Below are 21,005 nucleotides of genomic sequence, written 5' to 3' on the forward strand. Positions count from 1 at the left end.
CCAGTGCTGGTGTAGGAAACTGTAATTGACAAATTGCTGGAGGTTAGGTATGGACAAATCTGAGTTAAAAACTCCAGGGGAACCCACCAGACATAGGGGAGGAGGGGGGCACCAGACTTTTGTGAGTTTTACATCCAGGAACTTGATCAGGTTCTCACAGTACATATCAGAGAAAAATCCCTGCCTGCTTCTGGCAAGGTAGGAGGAAAAGGAACCATTTTGAAATAAACCAGACTAGCATGTTCTTAACAAAGCCTGTCCCCATGAGAAACTAGTTAACTAGTTAACCTGTTGGAGTATTATCAGACTCTTAACTGACTTGGGGGAAGAAATATCCAACTCAAGCCAGTTCTATCCTTCCATGTGGGAGAAGGGAAATCTCTAATTCCAGTCCATTCTAGCCATCCTGTCTCAATCCAAGGGGGGTAGAAAAAAACTGATAACCACTTGTGAAGTTCACTGTTTAGACAAACAGGCTCACTAAAAGACAGACCTAATCACAGGACTGTAGAATGGTCCCCCCCCCCACACACCTCTTTACTGCACTACTAAAGGCCTATTTATGGCACTTGCTTTTACCCAGTATATCATATCCAGCTAGCAAGAAAAATCACAAGGCATACTAAAAGGCAAAACACAGTTTGAAGAGACAGAGCAAGCATCAGAACCAGGAACAGCAGAGATGCTGGAATTACCAGACTGGGAATTTAAAACAACTAGGATTAATGTGCTAAGGACCCTAATGGTAAAGACAGAATACAAGAATAGATGGACAATGTCAGCAGAGAAATGGAAATCTTAAGAACACCCCAAAATTGCCAGAGGTCAAAAATACCATAAGAGAAATAAAGAATGCCTTTGATGGGCTTATTAGATGACTGCACATGACTGAGGAAAGAACCTCAGACCTTGAGGTCTATCAATAGTAACCTCCAAAACTGAAATATAAAGAGAATAAAGACTGAAAAACACTGAACAGAATATCCAAGGACTGTGAGACAACTACAAAAGGTGTACTATATTCATAACGGGAATACCAGAGGAGAAGAAAGGAATAGAATATGTGAAGCAATAAAGACTGAGAATTTCCCCAAAATAATGTCAGACACCGAATTACAGATCCAAAAAGCTCAGAGAACACCAAGAAAGAGAAATGCTGAAAATTCTACTCCCAGGCATATAATTTTCAAACTAAAGAAAATCAAAGATAATGTGCAAGGATTGTGCCCTGGCTATTTTGCAAAGGAGGCCTCTTTCCCCCTTCTCCTTAGGGATATCCCTTCTCCATTTGGTTTAAGAACCTAGCACTTAATACTTCCCAAGTCTCAAGGAAATCTACCAGACTTTAAAAAAATTACTGGCCTTGAAAGTGACTCTTTTAATGCTTAGCAATAAGCCTATCCACTAAGTGAGCTTAAAATAAAAGTTCTGGGGCTTCCCTGGTGGCGCAGTGGTTGAGTCCGCCTGCCAATGCAGGGGACGCGAGTTCATGCCCCTGTCTGGGAGGATCCCACATGCCGTGGAGCGGCTGGGCCCGTGAGCCATGGCCGCTGAGCCTGAGCGTCCAGAGCCTGTGCTCCGCGGCGGGAGGCCACAGCAGTGAGAAGCCCGCATACTGAAAAAAAAAAACAACAAAAAAAAAACAAAAATGCAGAGATCAATGTACATAAGCATGGCAAAGATCTGTAAGTATGACGCTACCTTGAGTTAGTAAAATAGGATAACAGGCATTCTGTGTGTTGCTGGTTGGAGGGCGGTGTGGAAAAATGTATCAGAATTACAAAAGTATATAACCTAAGACACAGCAATCAACTTCGAGGAATTTATGTTACAGAAATACTTGGAATATGTGAGAAATGACTATGAATTAAATTATTCAATGCAGCACTGTTAACGTCCCAAAATATAAAACAATGTGCAAATCTGAAACTAGAACTGATAAAGCATATTGATTATGATCCATTCAAAGGAATGTTGATACAGCCAAGAAAAAAATGAGGATGCTCTTCATAAAATGATATGAGAAATCAGACTGTATTTTCCAAGATGGCCAGAAGATTTCACATACATTCTTGTGACAACATGACACTGACACTTTCCTCAAATCTGTACAAGCCTGTGATATGAACATAATTGACACTATCTATGTGAACTTCTGGGAGGTAGGTCATAAAAAGCTACCCAGCCTCTGCCTGGTATTTTGGGGATATTCATGTTTGAACCCAGCCATCATGCTGTGAGGAAACCCAAACCAGGTGGCAAGGCCACATGCAGGTGTTCTGGCTGACAGCCCCAGCTGAGGTCCCAACCAACAGCCAGAATGAGCTGCCAGATGTGTTGAGATGATTCTAGCCCCAGCACTGACTGCCACCCATGACATCAGAAAATCACCTAAGCCCACTCAACCCCCAGAAACAAAAGAGATAATAATTGTTTTAAATGACTAAGCTTTGGGTTCATTTGTTTCTGAGCAGTAGATAACTGGGACAGTATTAAAGTGAAAAATAAAAAGTATACTACAGTAGGTCTGGTATGTTTCAAATTGCGTAAAAAGGAGAAAATACACAGATATAAATATAATAGTAACTTTGCAAGGACAAAGTAACACTACCTCTGGGAAAAAGAACTAAGTGGGTAGAAGACAGGAGGGAGACTTTTCGATGTCAACCATTTGAGATTTGACTTATAAGAACAAATCAATGAAATAATAAAAATGTGATACATGTGGAGGGCATAAAAATGAACAGTGGTGCTCACTTTGGAACATGAGTGATTTGAATTTTTATTTAAAAATACTTTCACATTATTTTCCTTATATCAATAAATCGATATATAAGGGGCTCTGTACCTGCCAAGTACCACACATTTTATAACAGAATGCTTATGTCATGCATATCCTGACCCTAAACTTTATCAATTCCAGAATACAGGTGGCAATGAAGAAAGATCTGTCTTTAATCCCAGCTGTCACTTAGTTGCAAAACCTCAGGCAAATCACTTTTGTTGCCTCAGTTTCCTCATCTATAAGATTAGTATTTCCTCATATAGCTATGGTAAGGTCCAGATGACACTGTGAGAATGCTGTATAAGCTCTATGACTGCATCATATGACATGGAGCTAACTTAAAAATTACCTTACAAGCTATCCTAAAATTACCCTGTACTTCCTAGAAGTCACATTTTTCTAAAATTTACAAATTAGTTATGAATACAATAGATGAGAAAGTTAGGATTGTCTAAGTTCAAGTTCAAGCCCTCTAATATTAAAGGACCCTATGTGTCCAAGATACATTCACATTACACCTCAAATAGAATTGGTATCAACTAAGTGGAACCCCTCTTGGCTCTCGTTCTATGTGAGGATAAATAACTTTTTTTTTTAATTGGCCGTGCTACATGGCACGTGGGATCTTAATTCCCCAACTAGGGATCGAACCCGCACCCCCTGGCTGTGGAAGCAGGAGTCCTAACCACTGAACCACTGAAATCCCTAAGTAACTATTTTTTTAACTGAGAAACGCTGAAGGTGCCTGATCATTAGAGTGACTACAGTCCCATATCATCAAGGTATCTCTTCTTTTTGAATCCAAAGAGTGACTGCTATCTTCAGCTTTGCAAACAGGCTAAAACCACAAATGACTGGTTCCTCATCCTGCTGTTACCCTTCCTCATCTATATTACCTGGAAAAGAGGGTGAATGTTGTTCACCAGCACTTCCCTCAAATACTGTTTTGTAACACTTGTAAAATTCTAAGGATTATTTCTTATTTTCAAAATCCAATATGTGACTTCACTCTCATCTTGAGGAATTTAGTAATTTGGTAGTTGCAGTTCATGTTTACATCAAAATAGCCAATGATCAAAAATCAAACGCCTCTGGAATTACTCCTGCTGCCTTTCTCACTCTAATACATCCCTATTTGCCACCAAGAGGCCTGGCAACAAAAGGCTCTCAATGATAACTCCAAATGATGAATTAATTCAGCATGCATCGTAAGGAAGACTGCATATAAGTAACCTCAGATTACTATGGTGTAAGACCCAAAAGGTGGAAAGGTTAACTTTGGTTTCTAATATTCAGCACAGTGCTAGGAGGTTGGTAAATTTGTTGAGTAAATGAATTTCTGAAAAGCTTGATAATCTTATTTCCCAGCAAATTAGTGAATCAACAGAAGTAGTTCACCATACTTAGAGCTAACTGGCAAAATCATTCTACCAAACAGCTTTGAACACTTCAGCAACACCAGAGGGCATCGATGAATTAAGTAAGACAGGGCAAAAACAGACGTTCATGATCCCAAATTGTGAAATAAATTTTAAGAGGAAGAAAAGGTTTAACTATACTGATTGCATTGTTTAATGTGGAGGAGAGTACACACTTTAAAAAAAGTCTGCCATAAAAGAATCCTTATTTAGCTTACTCTTCTCATTTTATAAATGTGTAAACAGTGCTGTTTGTAAAAGGAAGCCAGGATTGAAGCTAAGCTTATTGGCTCCTAATTCACAGCAATGCTTCAGTAGCCACATATGATAACATTTTAAACTGGAACACTGGGGAATAACTGATGTTAAGACTATTAAAATTTTTTAGGTCAGAACTGGTACAAACATATAAAATACCAAATCTTTACCAATTTCTCCTAGTAATACAACCTATCTCAAATACTGAATATGTACTTTCTAGAAGGAAATATTATTATGCAGAAAGGTAATATTCTTTCAATTAGAACCAAAAGATAAACTCCCACAAATTTTAACTCTCACTGTAACAGAAAGAATAATGAATATTTCAAAAAGCATTTTTCTCATGAATTGCAAACTACATGCTGGTGGTTTGTCCCTAGGTCTTCTATCCTTTCTCAAAAGTACTTTTAATTGAAAACAATATGCAGATGCAAAAAGATAAAGGAAGTAAACAAATGCACACATTACAATTACACAAACAAGTCTTTCTTACAGCTAACAAGTGAAGGGCAATAGTAGAAAGCTTACTACTACAGGAAAAACATGAGTTATTCAGATTTAAATTTTCTAGCTGCTTTTATTTTTCAGTTTAGGAAGCAAATTTAGTATGTACATACATGTCGTATTCTATCTAACTGTGTAATTTCTCTCTCTGAGAAAACTTCCAAAATATCTTAGTTGATGTGGGGAGCAGGCATTTAATGTAACATACATAAATAACCGCTTTTTTGAAAATCAACAAATGGTGGGAGGGTTAAGCAAGAATCTACCATACAGAACTTAAAGAAACTTAGTTGTATATGTTCATGCTATTTACTTGAAGGAATCTGCAAAAACTCCATTTTTGGAAAGGCTCAAATTTAGGAAGTACCTGCTCATAAAGTTTTTTACATCTCATTTGTTCCTATAAATTTTAATAAGAAACTTTATCTTCCAAGAGGAGAAAATCTGGACATAAAATTCTTTAACACTGTCAAATCCTAAATTGAATGCTCTGCACTAGGTGGAAAAGTCACGGTTCTAAAATAATATCATGTCATGACAATACAACAAAAATATCAACAGTGATAAAAATGACTCAGCAAAAAGTAATGGTGGTGATGGTAATAGCTAATATTTAATAAGCATTTTACTCAATGCTAGGCATTGTGCCAAGAAATGTATATGCACTTTCATTTAATCCTTACCAAAAACCTCAAGTAAGGTACTATTATTTCCATTTCATATAAGACACAAATAAAGCTGGGTATGACTTGCCTCAGATGATACGTGGTATGTGCTGGAGCTAGAATTTTAAATCAAACAATGTGGATATAGAGCCGCTCGCCACCCCTTTCTTAACCACACGCTCGACTCTTAAGAAGGTCCTGGTTGTAAATTGATAAGGTAAGGTAAAAGACTGTTAATAATAACTTTGAAACCAACCTTGTTTTTCTTAATTTTAATAATTTTTCCCCCAGATGTTTTTGAATCTGAATAGAAACAAGTCCTGGTAGCCCCTTAGAGAAAACTGGACGGATGTTAAATATAGAATAAACTTTGTTCTTCCAGTAAAAACAACCCTGAAATAATTATTTCAGACACTCTACTTAGGGTTAATAACTGCTGAAAATAGCTTAAAAAAGAAGGCACTTATTTCTTTAATTTCGTGTATAACCAGTCCTTGATTATTTGTGGCAATAAAAGGGAACAGCATCAGTACAGATAACTGAAAACTATGGATATTCTAACTCCCGTAAGTAAAGACAAGGCAGGGTATCCTTGATGGAACAGAGAAGGAGCCATGCTCTCTTAAAGAGGCCTAGCAGGTTAACAGGAAGGGGTTCCCATACAAACAAATAACAGGTTAATATGTAATGTAACCAAGTACATAATACTTGAAATTCTCAAACTGGAGGAGTTAGATGAACAGCAAGTTTTAAAAAAATCCTACAGTTTAAAAAAAGGAAAAGCAATTATTCCATTTGTGGGAGAACTTTAATATGTAGTGTAAATGTAATACTGGCTCCTCAGAACACAGAAAGCAGGGGTTCTCAAACTTTGGCATGTACTAGAATCACGTGGAAGATTTGTTAAAACTTAAAATAAATCTTTAGGTGTTCAAGGTGTTAAATGAAAGATGGCCAGTCCAAACATCCAACAAGTATTTACTGAAGAGCTATGTGCCTCCAGATGAAATAGCAAGAAGGATGACAACCCTCTGAGCCTAATGCTCCCTGCTAACCTTATGGGCTAGTCTTAGACAAACAATGGGAACGTAAATGTCATGCAGACTTTAAACCCCTACAAATAAGCTAGAACTCCCCAAAGCGCTAAACCCACCACCTAACTATCTATCTCATTATGAGTGCTATAGAGCCAAGGGGCAGGGGTGTGGGGTATTGTGAGACGACATGGATTCTTAAATCAAGCTATCGTGTTTAGGAAGAACCACAAAAACTAAAGAAACCTTGATGTTCTTGATGAATATAAGGTTCTAGAATACACAAATTCAAGAGTGCAGTATATGATTTCCACCTTACAACACAACCAGAGATGAAAATTTTAAGTGAGCTCTTCAGACCGCAACTAATGTTATTAAACATCAACAGTTAAGTAAAAAATAAAGAACAGATGAAATGTAAAACATCTGGCTAGATTCATTTTTAGACAGCTCCTACCACACATCAGCCAAAACAAAAAGACATATTACCTACAAGTTACAGACCTTAAATAGCTCAAACCTTGAGATCCTTAAATGCTTAGATTCTAATCTAGTCCTTAAGAGTGAAGAGCTGCTAGCAAAGAGCATACAAAAAACAGTGCTCAACTGTAGGCAAGTTAAACCAATACGTCTTACACCTTAAACTTACACAATATTATGTCAGTTATCTCTCAAAAACAAACAAAAAATCCAGGGCTCACAGCTGTAATCATAATGGCACTGTCATACCTCCTAAGGATATTAATATGTGGTCAACATAGTGGAAAGGTATCCAGCCAGTAACCAATAACATAGAAATTGGGATGTAATTAAAGTCCTAAAGTTGGTTTAAAAAGCCAGCTCAATCTGTACTCGTAGAAAATATTAAGGAAGTTTTATGTGTTAGAATGAAAACCTTTTGACAATTTCATTAATGAAATGTAGACAATTGGTACTGGTATTAAATGGAAATGGAGATTATATATATATATATATGTGTGTATATATATATGTGTATATATATATACACTCCCATACACACATATCAGAGAATATGTATATTTATGTTGATGAACTGATAAGGGGTTAAATTTCTCTTTTAAATGTCCTTCCTTAGATGTCATTAGGAAAAAATACATTTCGAAGATAATCGGGAGTAACCAAAACAAAAACAAAGTTCTAGTCTTAGGCTACATTTCCCAGGAGTTAAGTTCTTTACTACAGTACTTCAGTGTTTTTGTTATTTTAATATGCACTGTGAAGGGGGGCAGGGTTAGCACATAGCAAGTCCCAAACATATCGGCCCAGGTATTTTGCCTACGATGCATATGTACTTTGGAAAATGCTGCAACTGACAATCACTTGCCAAAAAGCAGTTATAATGACTAACTTTTTGCACCAGTTTAAGGTGGGTGGACATAACCTCAAACTCTTTAAAACTCTTCCTACCATGTGGGCTAGTTAACTTTGGCCCAATTTGCTTTCTGGAGGAGGCTAAAGCTTGAGAGGTAATACTTCATTATTAAATCATACGTATACATATTTTTATATTTCATTATTAAACGGTATACACACACACAAATGTATTCACAAAGAAACCACAAAGAACGTGTGATACACTTCATTAAAGCTTTTTAAAATACCAAGATTTCTGAATCAAAATAAAAGCTGCATGGTATGGACTATACTTTTGATGCTCATCCATTATAAAAACCATAAAATACTAAAATGGGATCACATTGTAACATGACATACAAATGGAGGGGGCTGACAATCACTGTTATACTGCTGAGTCTATTAAAGTGGAAATACCACTTATCTACTACATTTCTTGTATGTAGGGAAAAGCCAGGAGATACTAGAGTTCTGTAATTTATCTTATTGGGAGGATCTGAAACTACAAATAAAATTCTCAAGTGTACTTACTTGAGAACATATACTCAATGCATAGCATAAAGTTATGCTCCTGAAAGACGGACTCCAAGAAGTTGCTACATGCCAATGGGTATCTGCCTTACATATTTCAAAAGTAAGACTTTAAAACGTATAAAATACCTGGAAAAAATATGGTACTGCTTAGTTACACACCCCTTGCAAAATACCACGGATCTTAAAGCTGTCCACACAGTACCTAATTCAAAAGCTTCATTTGGCAGATGAAACTGACGCCCAAAAAAGGCTGTTTTGCCCCGCTGCTATATACAGTTGTGGATTTCTCTGATGAGGTTCAATTATCTAATTTCTTGTCTTCTATTCACAGCAATGCTCTGTTAGTTGTCTCCTCTTTGTCCTGTATCTTACCGTCCCCTTGCCTCAGTCTTACCAAAAACACTGTAAGCAGTGCTTACTCTACCTCTTTCCCCTCTCCTTCCATCTTTCTCTCCAGGTCCCATTTCCCTTTCATGTCCCTCTTCATTAATCACTCACTTTTTCTCTTCCCTCAGTTATTTAGAATTAGAATTTTAATGTTAACTCTTTTACTATTTACTTTTACTATTTTCACTATTCATTCTAAAGCCAATATAATTCAGCACAAACATGTATTAACTTGAAGAAGCTTCTAATCATTATCAAGAAAGATATCAATCAAATCTTATACTTGGGGACATTGATTCCACTCATGTTTACATCTGTGTTTTAGCTTCCATATAACCATCTTGGGGATAACCAGTAAATCGAAATATTAAACAACATTACCTTAACAAAAACCAAGTTATAAAGCTTGAGCCTGCTGCTCAGCTCTTCACTCTGAGACCTACTTAGTACCTATCATCATACAATCAGAACAGCAAAATCTTATTTGTCAATGTATGATTCAATTAAATGAAGAAGGGATAAAAGAAAATCTTACCCCCAATGGTACTCTCTTGAAATTCATGAAATTGGCCCTTCACAAAACGAAGCACCAGGCTCGATTTGCCAACAGCAGACTCTCCCAGAAGTACTAATTTGAACTGGCATATTTTATTTCCAGTATTTGGCCCATTGGGTCTTGTTGCTCCTCGATTAGCCATGTCCAAATTTGAAAGAAGTCCCTAATTTCAGTCTCTTAAATGAACTTCCAGGATGCAAGGTGTCAATTTTTTTCTTTCTGGAGGTAGAGAAACCTGTAAAAAAACAAATATGAAGTAATTAAGTATACAAATCAGCAAAACAAAGCAAATCTACTATTAATCACTTTGGTAAATTCTGCCTGTAACACATTATTGCATGACAATTATAATCTCTAATAGACACCGAGTGTCATTTAGTTTAATTCACTACCTTTGTGAGTACTGTAAAGGCATGAGATTTGAGCCTAAAATCATGCTGTAATCAAGGCTTTTAAAACATTTTAAAGCTAACCTTTATCAAAGACTCAATTTTGTGCCAGGTGATTTTAAGTACTTAACACAGCCACTCAACAATCCTATAAAGTTGACTATTACAATCCTTAAAAATGAGGAAAACAGGCACAGAGAGGTTAAGTAACTTGAGGTCACACAGTTACTGTGACAGAGCTTCAACAGAGCTGAGTTTCAAACCCTGGCAACCTGAAAGGTGACTCAAGTACTTAGGTTAAAACAGTTTTGAGTAAAATTAAGTTAATAAGTGGAAAGCTCTTAGAATAGACCTTAGAACACAGTAACAGCTCAATAAATGTTGGCCATTATTATTTGAAGGCTTCTGTTAAACAGTACATGTTTTTTGTTTATTTAACGGTAGTTTTGGAGCAACAAATATATTAAGTAGGTGGTGTGTCTGGTGCCTAAAAGACTTAAAACTGTTTTCTGATGTGCTCAAGTATATCAGACGTGGAACTGTTAACTGTGGTTCTCTATGTGGTGAGTGAATTAGTGTCTTAGTTATACTTTTCTGTAGTTCTGGAGCTAACAAATGTGTCGTTACTTTCTATTTAACACATTTAGAAAAAGCTAGCCTGAAGGGCAACTTCTATGTCTTCTACTATTATCTAAGAACGCTAATTTTCAATCTCAAAGAATTAGGGAACTTTCAAAGAACTCTTTTCCCATCTATTCACAAATCAATCATCATAGTTTTCTTCCATCTTTAATCAAAAGCTGATCATGTGCTAATAACATTAAATCTGATGATTCCCCTTCTCAAATCACTGTTCTATTTCATTTAGGTACCTAATAAGATATGTGCCTTACCCATGAAATTAGTTTATACAAGAATCCCTCTTGACCACGAACTCATTAATAAACATATCCATGAGACCTTACATTCATGGCAATAAAATCACCTCTGCCTTACCTGAACAGCAGCTTTGAAGAGTCCTTACCTTTTAGTAATACGTATTGAAATACTGACAAATGAAATAATAGGTCTGAGTTGCTTCCAAACAATGGGGGCGTAAATAAAACAAGATTGGCCATAAAATAACTGAAGCTAGGGTGATGGGTTCATTATACTATTCTTCCTACTTCTGTACATTTAAAAAATTTTCTGTAATAAAAAAATGCTCCAACCCCACATCTATCCTCCTACCACCCCAAAAACATATCAGATTTGGGGATCTAATCCTGGCTAGCTATACCAATTTCTGCTGGAGCAAGTGCTTTCATTTCAAAGCCTCTATTTCCAGTATACCTAACTTTCATAACTGCTGTGGGAAGTAAACAAGAAACTATATATGTAAAAAGTTTCTAATACAGTGGTCAACACACAGCAGGGATTTAAAATTGGCAATTAAAGTGCCCCTTTGATGAAATAATGACCAAGTATCAAAAGAAAGTCAGGTAGACTGAAAATGCACCAACACACCTTCAGATAGTACATACGATAGCAACTAAAACACTTCCCAGCTGTCTGATTACCTACAAAACAGCAAACTGAATTACTCATCAAGGACAACATGCTCCGAATTTCCAGTCCTCCCAAAATTGCACGGAAAACATCAGATGCCCATTAAAAAAGATTATGATTTAGTTTTGTCTTTTAAGGTTTAAAGCCTTGCATTATAGTTCCCTCCAAGGATCTCAAACAAAACATATCTGAATCTAATTATAAATATACAGTTAGCATAACATTAAGGTTAAAAGTTACATTTTGTAATAGTTGCATTCACTACTTAAACTTTTGTTTCACAAAAGCACAAGATTTTGCACAAAGTGCATTTTAAATCTTTTGAAAACACCTGGCATTCTAGAGTTAAAGTCCTCCTGGGTGCTCCTTGACGAAAACTAACAGCAGCTTACGTTTCTGGGTACTTATTTTGTGCCAAGCACCATCCTATGAATTAGGCTCACAGCAACCCTACGAGCTCTTTTTATTATCCCCATTTTACACTAAGAATAAAGTTTCTGAGCTGTCCTGAATTACCGCAGTGGTGTCCATGTGGGTTTTTTCCCTACTAGTTATGTGAAAGGCAATTGACTGGACACTTAGGCACCACTTCAGCAAAAAACAAAAACCAAATATGTGAATTATGACGTTCAGAGCTTGAAAAAGTCTGAGTCTCAGGAGGATAACCAGCTTCCAGGGAGGCGAACAACAGAGCACGTTTAGAGGGCTCTATCCAGTGAGTGTGTTCAGCGACCTAGTTGTGCCGAGTTGTTTAAGGCTGCGGTTCACCACCTTCCAACGATGAGACAAGAGTCCCTAGACAGCCCGGCTTCCCGAGCCGCCTCCTCCCTCCATTACCCGGCTCAGGGAGTCGGGGGGTAGGCGGAGCTCCCCAAATTCACACCTGCTGGAAGCCCCAGTTCCTCCTTCGAGAGCACCTGAGCAACTGACACCAGCTCCGATCGCCCGAGCAGGCAGGCTCCGCCAGGCCCCTGGGCCGTCTCTCCCATCCTCCTCCCCGGAATCCGGCTTGCTTCTGGCCGGAGACCACCCCCCCCCCAACCCCGGGCTGCCAGGACGGAGCAGGCGGAACCGCGGCCTCCGGCCCTCTCTCGCGGCGCCATCTTGAGAAGGGAACAGGGTGACACCCGTCGCTCCCTCGGCCGGTCCCCAAATCCTGGCCTCCGAAGCCCCTCGAAGGATGAGTCACCAGGGCCGGTGGGTCGAGACGCCGGGTTCGGCCCATCTCCAGTCTCGGGCCCCGACGCGCGAGAGGGAAGGGCGGAGGACTCCGCGCCGGCAGGGCCCGCGGACCACCCGGGGTCCCGACCCGCTCCGCGCAGGCGGAGGGCCGGCTCGGTTACCTGAGTCCGCAGCTCGCGGGGCCGCGGCGCCGAAGCTTCCGGCTGCAGGTCCCAGGCGGAGCCCGAGAGGAGGCTGAGGCTGAGGCGGCGGTGGTGGCTGGTGGCGCGTCTCCTCGTCTCGCCGCTCCCCTCAGACTGGACGGTGCGGGGCTCGTGCCGCGGTGCCGCCCCCGTCGGTCTCCGTCTCCGCCTCTCGCCGCTCCGCCTTCCTCTTTGCTTTCTCCTCCTCCGCCGCCGCCGGCGCTCGAGTTCCCACTAAATCTTCCTCCTCCTCCCTCCTCCCCTCAGGCCGGCCGCCGGCTCCTTCGCTAACCAAAACACAAACACTCCAGTCCCAGCGCGGTAGCCACTTCCGCCGCCCGGCGCCGGCCTCGCCGCCACGTCGCCGCACGTCGCAGACTACGCCCCTTCGTCACTTCCGGTCGTTCCCCGTCCGCCCGTTCTATCCGCTCCCCCGCCCCCTCTCAGAGCCTTAAGAGTCCGGGCTGGGCCGCGGGGCGGGGCGGCCGCGTCACGTGACCCCAGCGAGCCGCGGGGTCGGCTACGGCCGCGGGCCGCCTCCCCTTGCCCGCTTCCCCGGGGCGCGCGCGGCCCCGCCCCCGTCGGCGCCATTGTTATCTGGGCGGTGGTCGGTGGCTCCCCGTGGCCGAGGGCGGGGACGAGGCGGGGACACTCCTTGGCCGGCCTGCTCTAGGGGGAGCCCAGAAGAGCTTGGGTTTGTTACTCCCAGGCGGTGTGGGGCGGCGAAATTTTCTCTGTGAATATTAGCTGTCAGTTCCCCTTCCCCTACCTCTGCAACAGCCCAACAATGCCCCCTCGGCTTAGGGGCTTTTTTGTGGGGGCTTTTCTAGCACAAGAGAGCCTTCCAACACGTCCCTAGGGATGGGTGGATAGGTAAGGGGCATTGACTCCAGGGAGGAGGATGCGATCCTCCCCCGACCCCCGAAAGTTGTCTTTAGGCGGGGACATTTTCAATAACTTGCTTTTCTTGAGAGCCTACCTGTTTTGGGTGCGAAGGGGCAAGTTATAAAATAATAGGTAGCTTTTATAAAGAATTTCCCGTCGCGGGTTACTGCACTAAACGCTTTACAGAAATTATCCCATTTTCTTCCTACGCTATGGGGCTCTCACTCTGAAACTAGCTCTATCGTCCGCCTCCCTCTACATTGGAATATTACCTACCCAAAGTGGTCCTCGCCGCTGTCTAGCACAGCAGCTGGCAGCCAGGAGTCTTCAGTCGTGGCTGTGGAATTCATGAATGTGCCGTGCCTGTTTTACAGGTAAAGAATTTGAGGCACAGAGATTGTGTAACTTGTCCAAAATCACCGCGGAGTAGGTGATGAAATTGTGTTCTAACCTGCGGGCTGGCTCCAGAATCTGAGTTCTTAAGCACAGTTCCAGTAAAAGAACCCAATACATTCATTAGCCTCCATTGCAGACCTACTTAAGGCAAGCTGTTTTGGCTCCATCTCACACAACAGTCCCTGGCTGGGCATCTGAAACAAAATAAAAAATTCCTTTCGGAATTTGGGAGAATGTTAAATCGATTTTTCCTCAGGATGAGGGTTGCTTTTTCAGTTTGCTGTTTACTATTTATAGCCCTGCCGTGTGGCCATCAGTTTTGATCGTCTAGATGTGTACTTGGCCTAAGGTATCCTGTCGGTGCTCAGTCAACATTTTGCAATGAAGGTGATTTGAACCCTTGAACAGCCAGCCTTTCAGATCAACCTCCCAGTTACCCCAAGAACATTATGTGTCATGTGCAAACGGTGTCTGTGGCACTTTATCCCAAGGGGTGGTTCCAATATGGTATGTTAGTCATGGTGATACCTCTTGGACAATCCCAGGAATAATCAGGAAATAGGATATGTCACATCAGTTTTGGCATGTCAACAGTATGCCCCAAACCAAACCTATTCCATCCCAAATGTGCTTCTGCTTGGTGACTGGTATTAACAGCCTCCCAGTCACCTAGACTTGAAAGAGCAGAATCATCTTCAGCTCTTCGTTGTCCCATTCTGTCACCCAAAATTCTCTAATCCCAAATCTAAGCTCTAATCCCAAAGCCTGGGCCATGGTAGTATTTGTACAAGCTGAAATTAATGCACGCTCCTGCCTTTTCAACCCATTCTTTACACTTTGGCCAGTCACTCTCCTACTCAAAAATATGCAATTGCTAAATAGAGTACAAAGTTCTTCAACTCTGGTCCCAACCCATGTTTCTTTCATTCTGTTTCTAAAGCCTCCCTCTCCCCAAACTCTTGCCTTGTGACCTAATCATACCAGTCTACTCTGTGTTCCCAGAGTGTCGCCTGTGTGTTTCCATCTTGGCATCTTTGATCACTTTGTTCTCTGCACCTTGGAATACCACTACCTCTCATCACTGCAGGTCTCACCTTGGCCAGGATGCCAACTCCTCTGGATGGCATCTGAGGCTACTTCTACTGGATTTAGTGATCTTTTTCCTGTAGTTTCATGATACTTTACTGTCTGTAATAGTTCTAATATGTATCTGCCTTATTTTACAGTTAGAGAGTACCTGCCTAGACTTTCCTCCTCAGGCTTTCATTCCCATTAGGATTTTAAAGTTCTTAAGGACCAGGACCATAATTTATTCATGATTTAACTTCCTTTCAGAGGAACTTTGATTGATATCATAGGGACTCCCCAAAATTTGTGAGCTTAATTGCATTTTTTTTTTTGCCACACCATGCAGCTTGTGCAATCTTAGTTCCCTGACCAGGGATAAAACCCCGCCTTCCACAGTGAAAGCACTGAGTCACTAACTACTGAACCACCAGGGAATTCCCAAGCTTAATTACATTTAGAATGGTGAACATTTGACTTAAGTCCTCACAAATAACACCTGGATGCTGAAATTTATACATTGTTAGGAACTCCCCATCATTGTTCTAGGGTATTGCTTCCTCATTCATTTCATTCTACCAATTTTTAAAATATTTATTTATTTATTTATTTTGGCTGTGCCGCGTCTCAGGTGAGGCACACAGGATCTTTGTTGAGGCATGCAGATTTCTTAGTTGTGGCATGCATGCAGGATCTAGTTCCCCGACCAGAGGTCGAAACCGGGCTCTCTGCATTGGGAGCACAGAGCAGAGTCTTAACCACTGGACCAGCAGGGGAGTCCGACTTTCTACCAATTTTGTCTTTTAATTCACTTCCTTCGTGAGGGAATTCCTGGCTTTCCAGAGGTTAGCAGTACTTTCATTGCTGGGGCCTGGGTTCAATGGTCAGGGAACTAAGATCCTGCAAGCTGTGAGGCAAGGCCAAAAAACCCCAATTCTCTGTATTCATGAATATATTCCACAGTATTTTATAGTTTAGTCATAATGTTTGCCTGGGGAGTTCTGCTCCAGTGGCTGGTACCTCTAAGATCCAGTGGTAATTTTGGAGAGATGGAAATGCCACAGTAAAGCTTTGCTCTTGTACTGCCACTCGCAATAGGCCTGTGTTTTTTTTCCCCCTAACTCTGGATAACTGAGGAGGACTGATAATTGGATACATTCTAGTAGCAAATGGGAGATCCTACTGAAACCGTGTAACTTGGAGTGGGACTTGAACCCACAGGCCGGGACCCAAACCCAGCCAAAACCCAGATTGGGACTTGAACCCATGGTCTTTTAATGGAGATCACACCTAGTCTCAGGACTTAATGAAGCTCATGTTCTTGATGTCTCATCGCAGAAAGAATTCAGTGAGAGACAAAGTGATAGGTAAGAAGTGGATTTATTTAGAGAGAAACACACTCCATAGACAGAGTGTGGGCCATCTCAGAAGGTGAGAAGAGCACCAGGGTAGGGGGGTTGTCAGTTTTTATAGGGGTGGGTAATTTCATAGGCTAAAGAGTGGGAGGAGTATTCCAGCTATTTTGGGGAAGAGATGGGGATTTCTAGGAATGGGGCCACCGCCCACTTTTTTTTTTTTTTTTTTTGCGGTGTGCGGGCCTCTCACTGTTGGGGCCTCTCCCGTTGCAGAGCACAGGCTCCGGACGCGCAGGCTCAGTGGCCATGGCTCACGGGCCTAGCCGCTCCGCGGCATGTGGGATCTTCCCAGACCGGGGCACGAACCCGTGTCCCCTGCATCGGCAGGCGGACTCTCAACCACTGCGCCACCAGGGAAGCCCACCGCCCACTTTTTGACCTTTATGGTTGGTCTTGGAACTGTCACGGCGCCTGTGGGTGTGTCATCAGCTTGCTGATGTGTTACAATGATCATATACTGAGGCTCTAGGTCTAGTGGAAGTCGACTTGTCCACCATCTTGGACCTATTTTGTTCTAATCTGTTTATGTCGTGTCCTCGGGCTATGTTATTCTTTTAAAGGTTGTGCCCTGCCCCCTTCTCTCCTGTTTAACTACTAGGTGGTAAAATTTCTTAAGGAAGCTACAAAATGGATGGAGCCTAAATAAAGTCATGCAGAACTGAACACTGCCCTTAGTGCTGCCTTTGCCCTCAAATCTCTAAACACCGACTCAGGAATTCCCAGCACCTTGCATCTCTCAATCATCCACAACACTCCATGTCTTCTACCTTCTCCTCCAGGAAATCTTTCCATTGTGTAGTTGAAGAATGACTCTTTGCATAGATGGTAATGAATGGTAACATTCACTTTTAAATGGGACTGTCTGGAGACAAACCGAAAGGTAATTCTGGCATAAGGAATTGTAGGCATGGTGGCAAGGCAGTGAGAAAAAGGCTATGGAAACTTGAGCTATTCAGGTTTAAAAGCTAGTGTCTTTGTAGGGCATCATGAAAGCCTCAGCTCAAGGTCACATACCTAAGGGATTTCTAAGCCCATCAATTCTAAAGTAGCTTCCCTCCACATCAAAGTGTTCTGTTTTCTTCACGGTACTCATCACTCATCATGTGAAATGATCTTATTTATTGCTTTACTTGATGGTTATCTATCCCTACTAGAATATAAATTCTATGAGGTAGGGATTGGCTTAGTCCATTGTATTCCCAGAACTGACACAAAATGAGGACTCAGTACTGTAGATAGTTGTAAACAAAAGAATCGAATGAACACTTATACAGACATACCTTGATTTACACACAATCAAGTCATTTAAATTGCTTAGGGGGAGAAGAATATGTATACTAGCTATCTAGAAAATTACAGTACACTGTTTTTACAAATGTAAAATAGTATCCCTTAACCACTTTTTAAAAAAATTTGGGGGCTTCCCTGGTAGCGCAGTGGTTGAGAGTCCGCCTGCCGATGCAGGAAACACGGGTTCGTGTCCCGGTCCGGGAGGATCCCACATGCCGCAGAGCGGCTGGGCCCCGTGAGCCATGGCTGCAGAGCCTGCGCGTCCGGAGCCTGTGCTCCGCAACGGGAGAGGCCACAACAGTGAGAGGCCCGCGTACAGAAAAAAAAAAAAAAAAAAAAAAAATTTGGACTTTGCAAGTTTTTCATGAGGCTTTCTTAAAAAAGTGGAATCTCATAAATTTCATTCAAATTCTAAGCGAGGTGTTCTGTATCCCCTGTATGTGTAGAACATGACAAATATTCACCAAATATACATTCATTAAACCTTGAGTTTAAAAAAAATCGCATACTTAATTTTGAGTTCGCCACATTATTTTAAAAAGTCAATATGCATTACTGTGTAACGCATTTCAAATTTTAATATATTTACTTGAAATGCTATTTAAAGCCTATTTATTGGAGTGTGTTTTCAAAGACTTTAAGATGTTCCTTACCACAGCTGCCAAATATAGTAACTTTACAGAATTTTTAAAGGATGTCCTAAGTGCTGAAAGAACTACATGCAGTGTGCATGTACTTTCACAAGGAAGGATCTAAAATTGGTGGTCACCACCAGAAAGAGGGTTATTTATTCTCTGATCGCCAGTAAAATTAATAGGCCCGTGGCCAGGAGTAGGCCCCTGGCTGAACCCATCCTAACGGGACCGCGTTGCTTGGGAAACCAAAGAGAAGTTTGGGGTCATTTGATCTGGAGCCCAAGACCACATCCTTCAAGTTTTCCTGCCCTCCAAATCAACTAAAGAAGGGGGGGAAAAAGAGAGAAGGAATAAGGGAGAATAGGGGGAATGAGGGAGAGAGAAAGAGGAGAGAGTGGGGGAGAGGAGAAAAAGGGAGAGAGATGGGTGGGGGTCCTGCCCTGGAAAGAGCTGCGCTCCAAGCCCCGCCCCCGTTTCCCAGGTAACTGGGTAAACAGACCTCCATCTTCTTTTCCCCAGTGAATTCTGCTAGGTGTGAAGTGGCGGGCAGGAAGCAGTGGGCAGGAAGTCCGAGTGGAGATGTGCTCTTTCGGAAGAGCGGGGTCCCCCAAAGGGTTGGGGCGCTCCAAGGGATTGGGATCTTCCCTCTAGCCAGGTGCAGCTTACCCCTTAGAGATGAGTGCCCTTGGAGGAATGACGGTATCTGAGAGGAAATCTCCCCTGAGCATGGACGTGGCACTCACCCAGGAAGGAAAAGATGACTTAGGAGAGAGAAGGGTCTTCATGGGAACAACATCTCCCACGGAGTTGGGGCTCAGAGTGGGATTAGGAAAAGAAGATTCTCCATGCAGTAATAAATATGAGGAGAGGATGGCTTCATGGGAAACAAAATGTCCATCGAGCAATGGGCTTGATATAAGATTAAAAAGACAGAATATTTCTAGGACTTTCATGGACGGGAGTAATTTAGGAGTCAGCAGGGTCTCAGCCTCACAGGAAACAAAATGTCCTCTGAGAATGTTGCCAGGAAGAGCAGGTTTAGAAAATGAGCGTTTTCTGGCAGGGTGTCGTCCTGGAAGGGTAACACAGTCTCCACTGGGCCTGGTGTGTGAAAGTCCACAGACTCTAGGCAGCAGGAGATGTCCTGTGTCTGGTGACCCTGAAGAGTTAGGGGCTTCAGTGGGGAAGCAACCTACTTTGGGTATGGAACCTAGACGGGGACTGGAAAAAGAGTCCACCTGTGTGGTGATGAAGCCCAGCGTGGAGATGCAGCCTCCTGTGGAGGTGGACATGGGGTTCCCCCAACCAGAGGATCCAGATGAAACTAAGCCTACAGAACCCCAAATGGGCTTGGTGATAGAACCTTCTGAGTGCCAGTTGGCTCAACAACCTGAAGAGCAAAGGGAGACTGAGAACATTGAACCAGGAGTAGAACCTCCAGAACGCATCAGACCCATATACTCTGGGAAATTTTTTGATCGGTTGCCTTGCTGGCCAAGTGTAAGTTTTTTCCTAGTACTTTCCGTAGGAACTATGTATAGCCATGTCTCTATCAAGATGATAAACGAGTGAGACTTGTTTGGATTTGCAGAGTCAAATTGCAGAGATTTTGTTGAGATTCTGATATTCCTTGTCCCAAGAGACTCTTTCCAGCTGTTATTCTGTCCGATCTCCTCTGACTCTCTGCCTTCTTTTCTAATGTCAGCTTTGTTTTCTGTGCACACGAATGGGTCCTCTTGATTTCTCCCTCCTTTCTCCTTTGACCTACATTTCATTCCTCAATCTGCATTTTCTCAACCCTCCAACTGTAATACATGTTATATCCTAATATTCATGTACTTTTTCCAAAAACAGTTTGCTTTTTCTATTCATTACTCTGTGAGTTATTTATTCTTTCAGCAAAGACTTGTGGTGGTCCTTATGCTGGGTCCAGGGCACTATCAAATGAGAAGCACATGATTCTAATCCCATGGGTTTAGGCTCTCACTCCAATGTTGGAGGCAATAACTAAACAAATATTATATAGATGTCTAAATGCATAGAAAACATTCTTCCTTAATAGAAGTACACTCTAAATATGAAGCGCAATGGAGAGTTTGGACAATTGTTTTGGAGGAGATAGGAAAGGCTTTACAGAGCAAGTAATATTTCAGCTAATTTAGAAAGGTGTCAGTATTTGTCAGATGGAAACGGTTGGAGCATCTTGGGCAAAGAATGGCATGGAGTGTGACCAAAGCTTCTTGTGTCGGGAGGTATAAGCAATTCTGTTTAGCCAGCATGGTGGTAAGAGATGAAGAAGAAATCTAAACGTCCCGAATGCAGGGGTAAAACGTATGGGTACAGAAGCAATGGTGGATCTTCATGAGGGAAGAAATGAATAAAATTTGCCTTTTGGAAAGATAATTCTGATATCAATAATAATGGTGGACTGGAAGGGGAAGATATTGGATGACAGGAAAAAGTTAGAAGGTTATTTCAGGGTAATGATGGCCTGAAATTA

At 41.7% G+C, this 21,005-nt stretch overlaps 2 protein-coding genes across 3 annotated transcripts in view; one reads left to right on the top strand and one right to left on the bottom strand.

The window, feature by feature from the left end:
- RAB5A (RAB5A, member RAS oncogene family) overlaps positions 1 to 13,182 on the bottom strand; it is a 29,924-nt gene extending 16,742 nt beyond the window's left edge. The window contains exons 1-2 of one of the 2 annotated variants that reach the window (XM_067737381.1): positions 12,799 to 13,182; positions 9,498 to 9,753 (exon numbers count right to left, since the gene is read on the bottom strand). In XM_067737381.1, coding sequence (XP_067593482.1) covers positions 9,498 to 9,660 — 163 coding nt within the window. In that variant the 5' untranslated portion in view covers positions 9,661 to 9,753; positions 12,799 to 13,182. The remainder of the gene's footprint in view (positions 1 to 9,497; positions 9,754 to 12,798) is intronic. The other variant, XM_067737380.1, reaches the window with a different exon arrangement.
- Positions 13,183 to 19,693: 6,511 nt separating this feature from the next.
- The window catches only part of EFHB (EF-hand domain family member B), a 48,765-nt gene continuing 47,453 nt past the window's right edge, over positions 19,694 to 21,005 (top strand). Inside the window, exon 1 of the mRNA XM_067737192.1 lies at positions 19,694 to 20,005. Coding sequence (XP_067593293.1) covers positions 19,709 to 20,005 — 297 coding nt within the window. The 5' untranslated portion in view covers positions 19,694 to 19,708. The remainder of the gene's footprint in view (positions 20,006 to 21,005) is intronic.

This window comes from Pseudorca crassidens, chromosome 5 (assembly GCF_039906515.1).
Source record: "Pseudorca crassidens isolate mPseCra1 chromosome 5, mPseCra1.hap1, whole genome shotgun sequence".
Lineage (NCBI taxonomy): Eukaryota > Metazoa > Chordata > Mammalia > Artiodactyla > Delphinidae > Pseudorca > Pseudorca crassidens.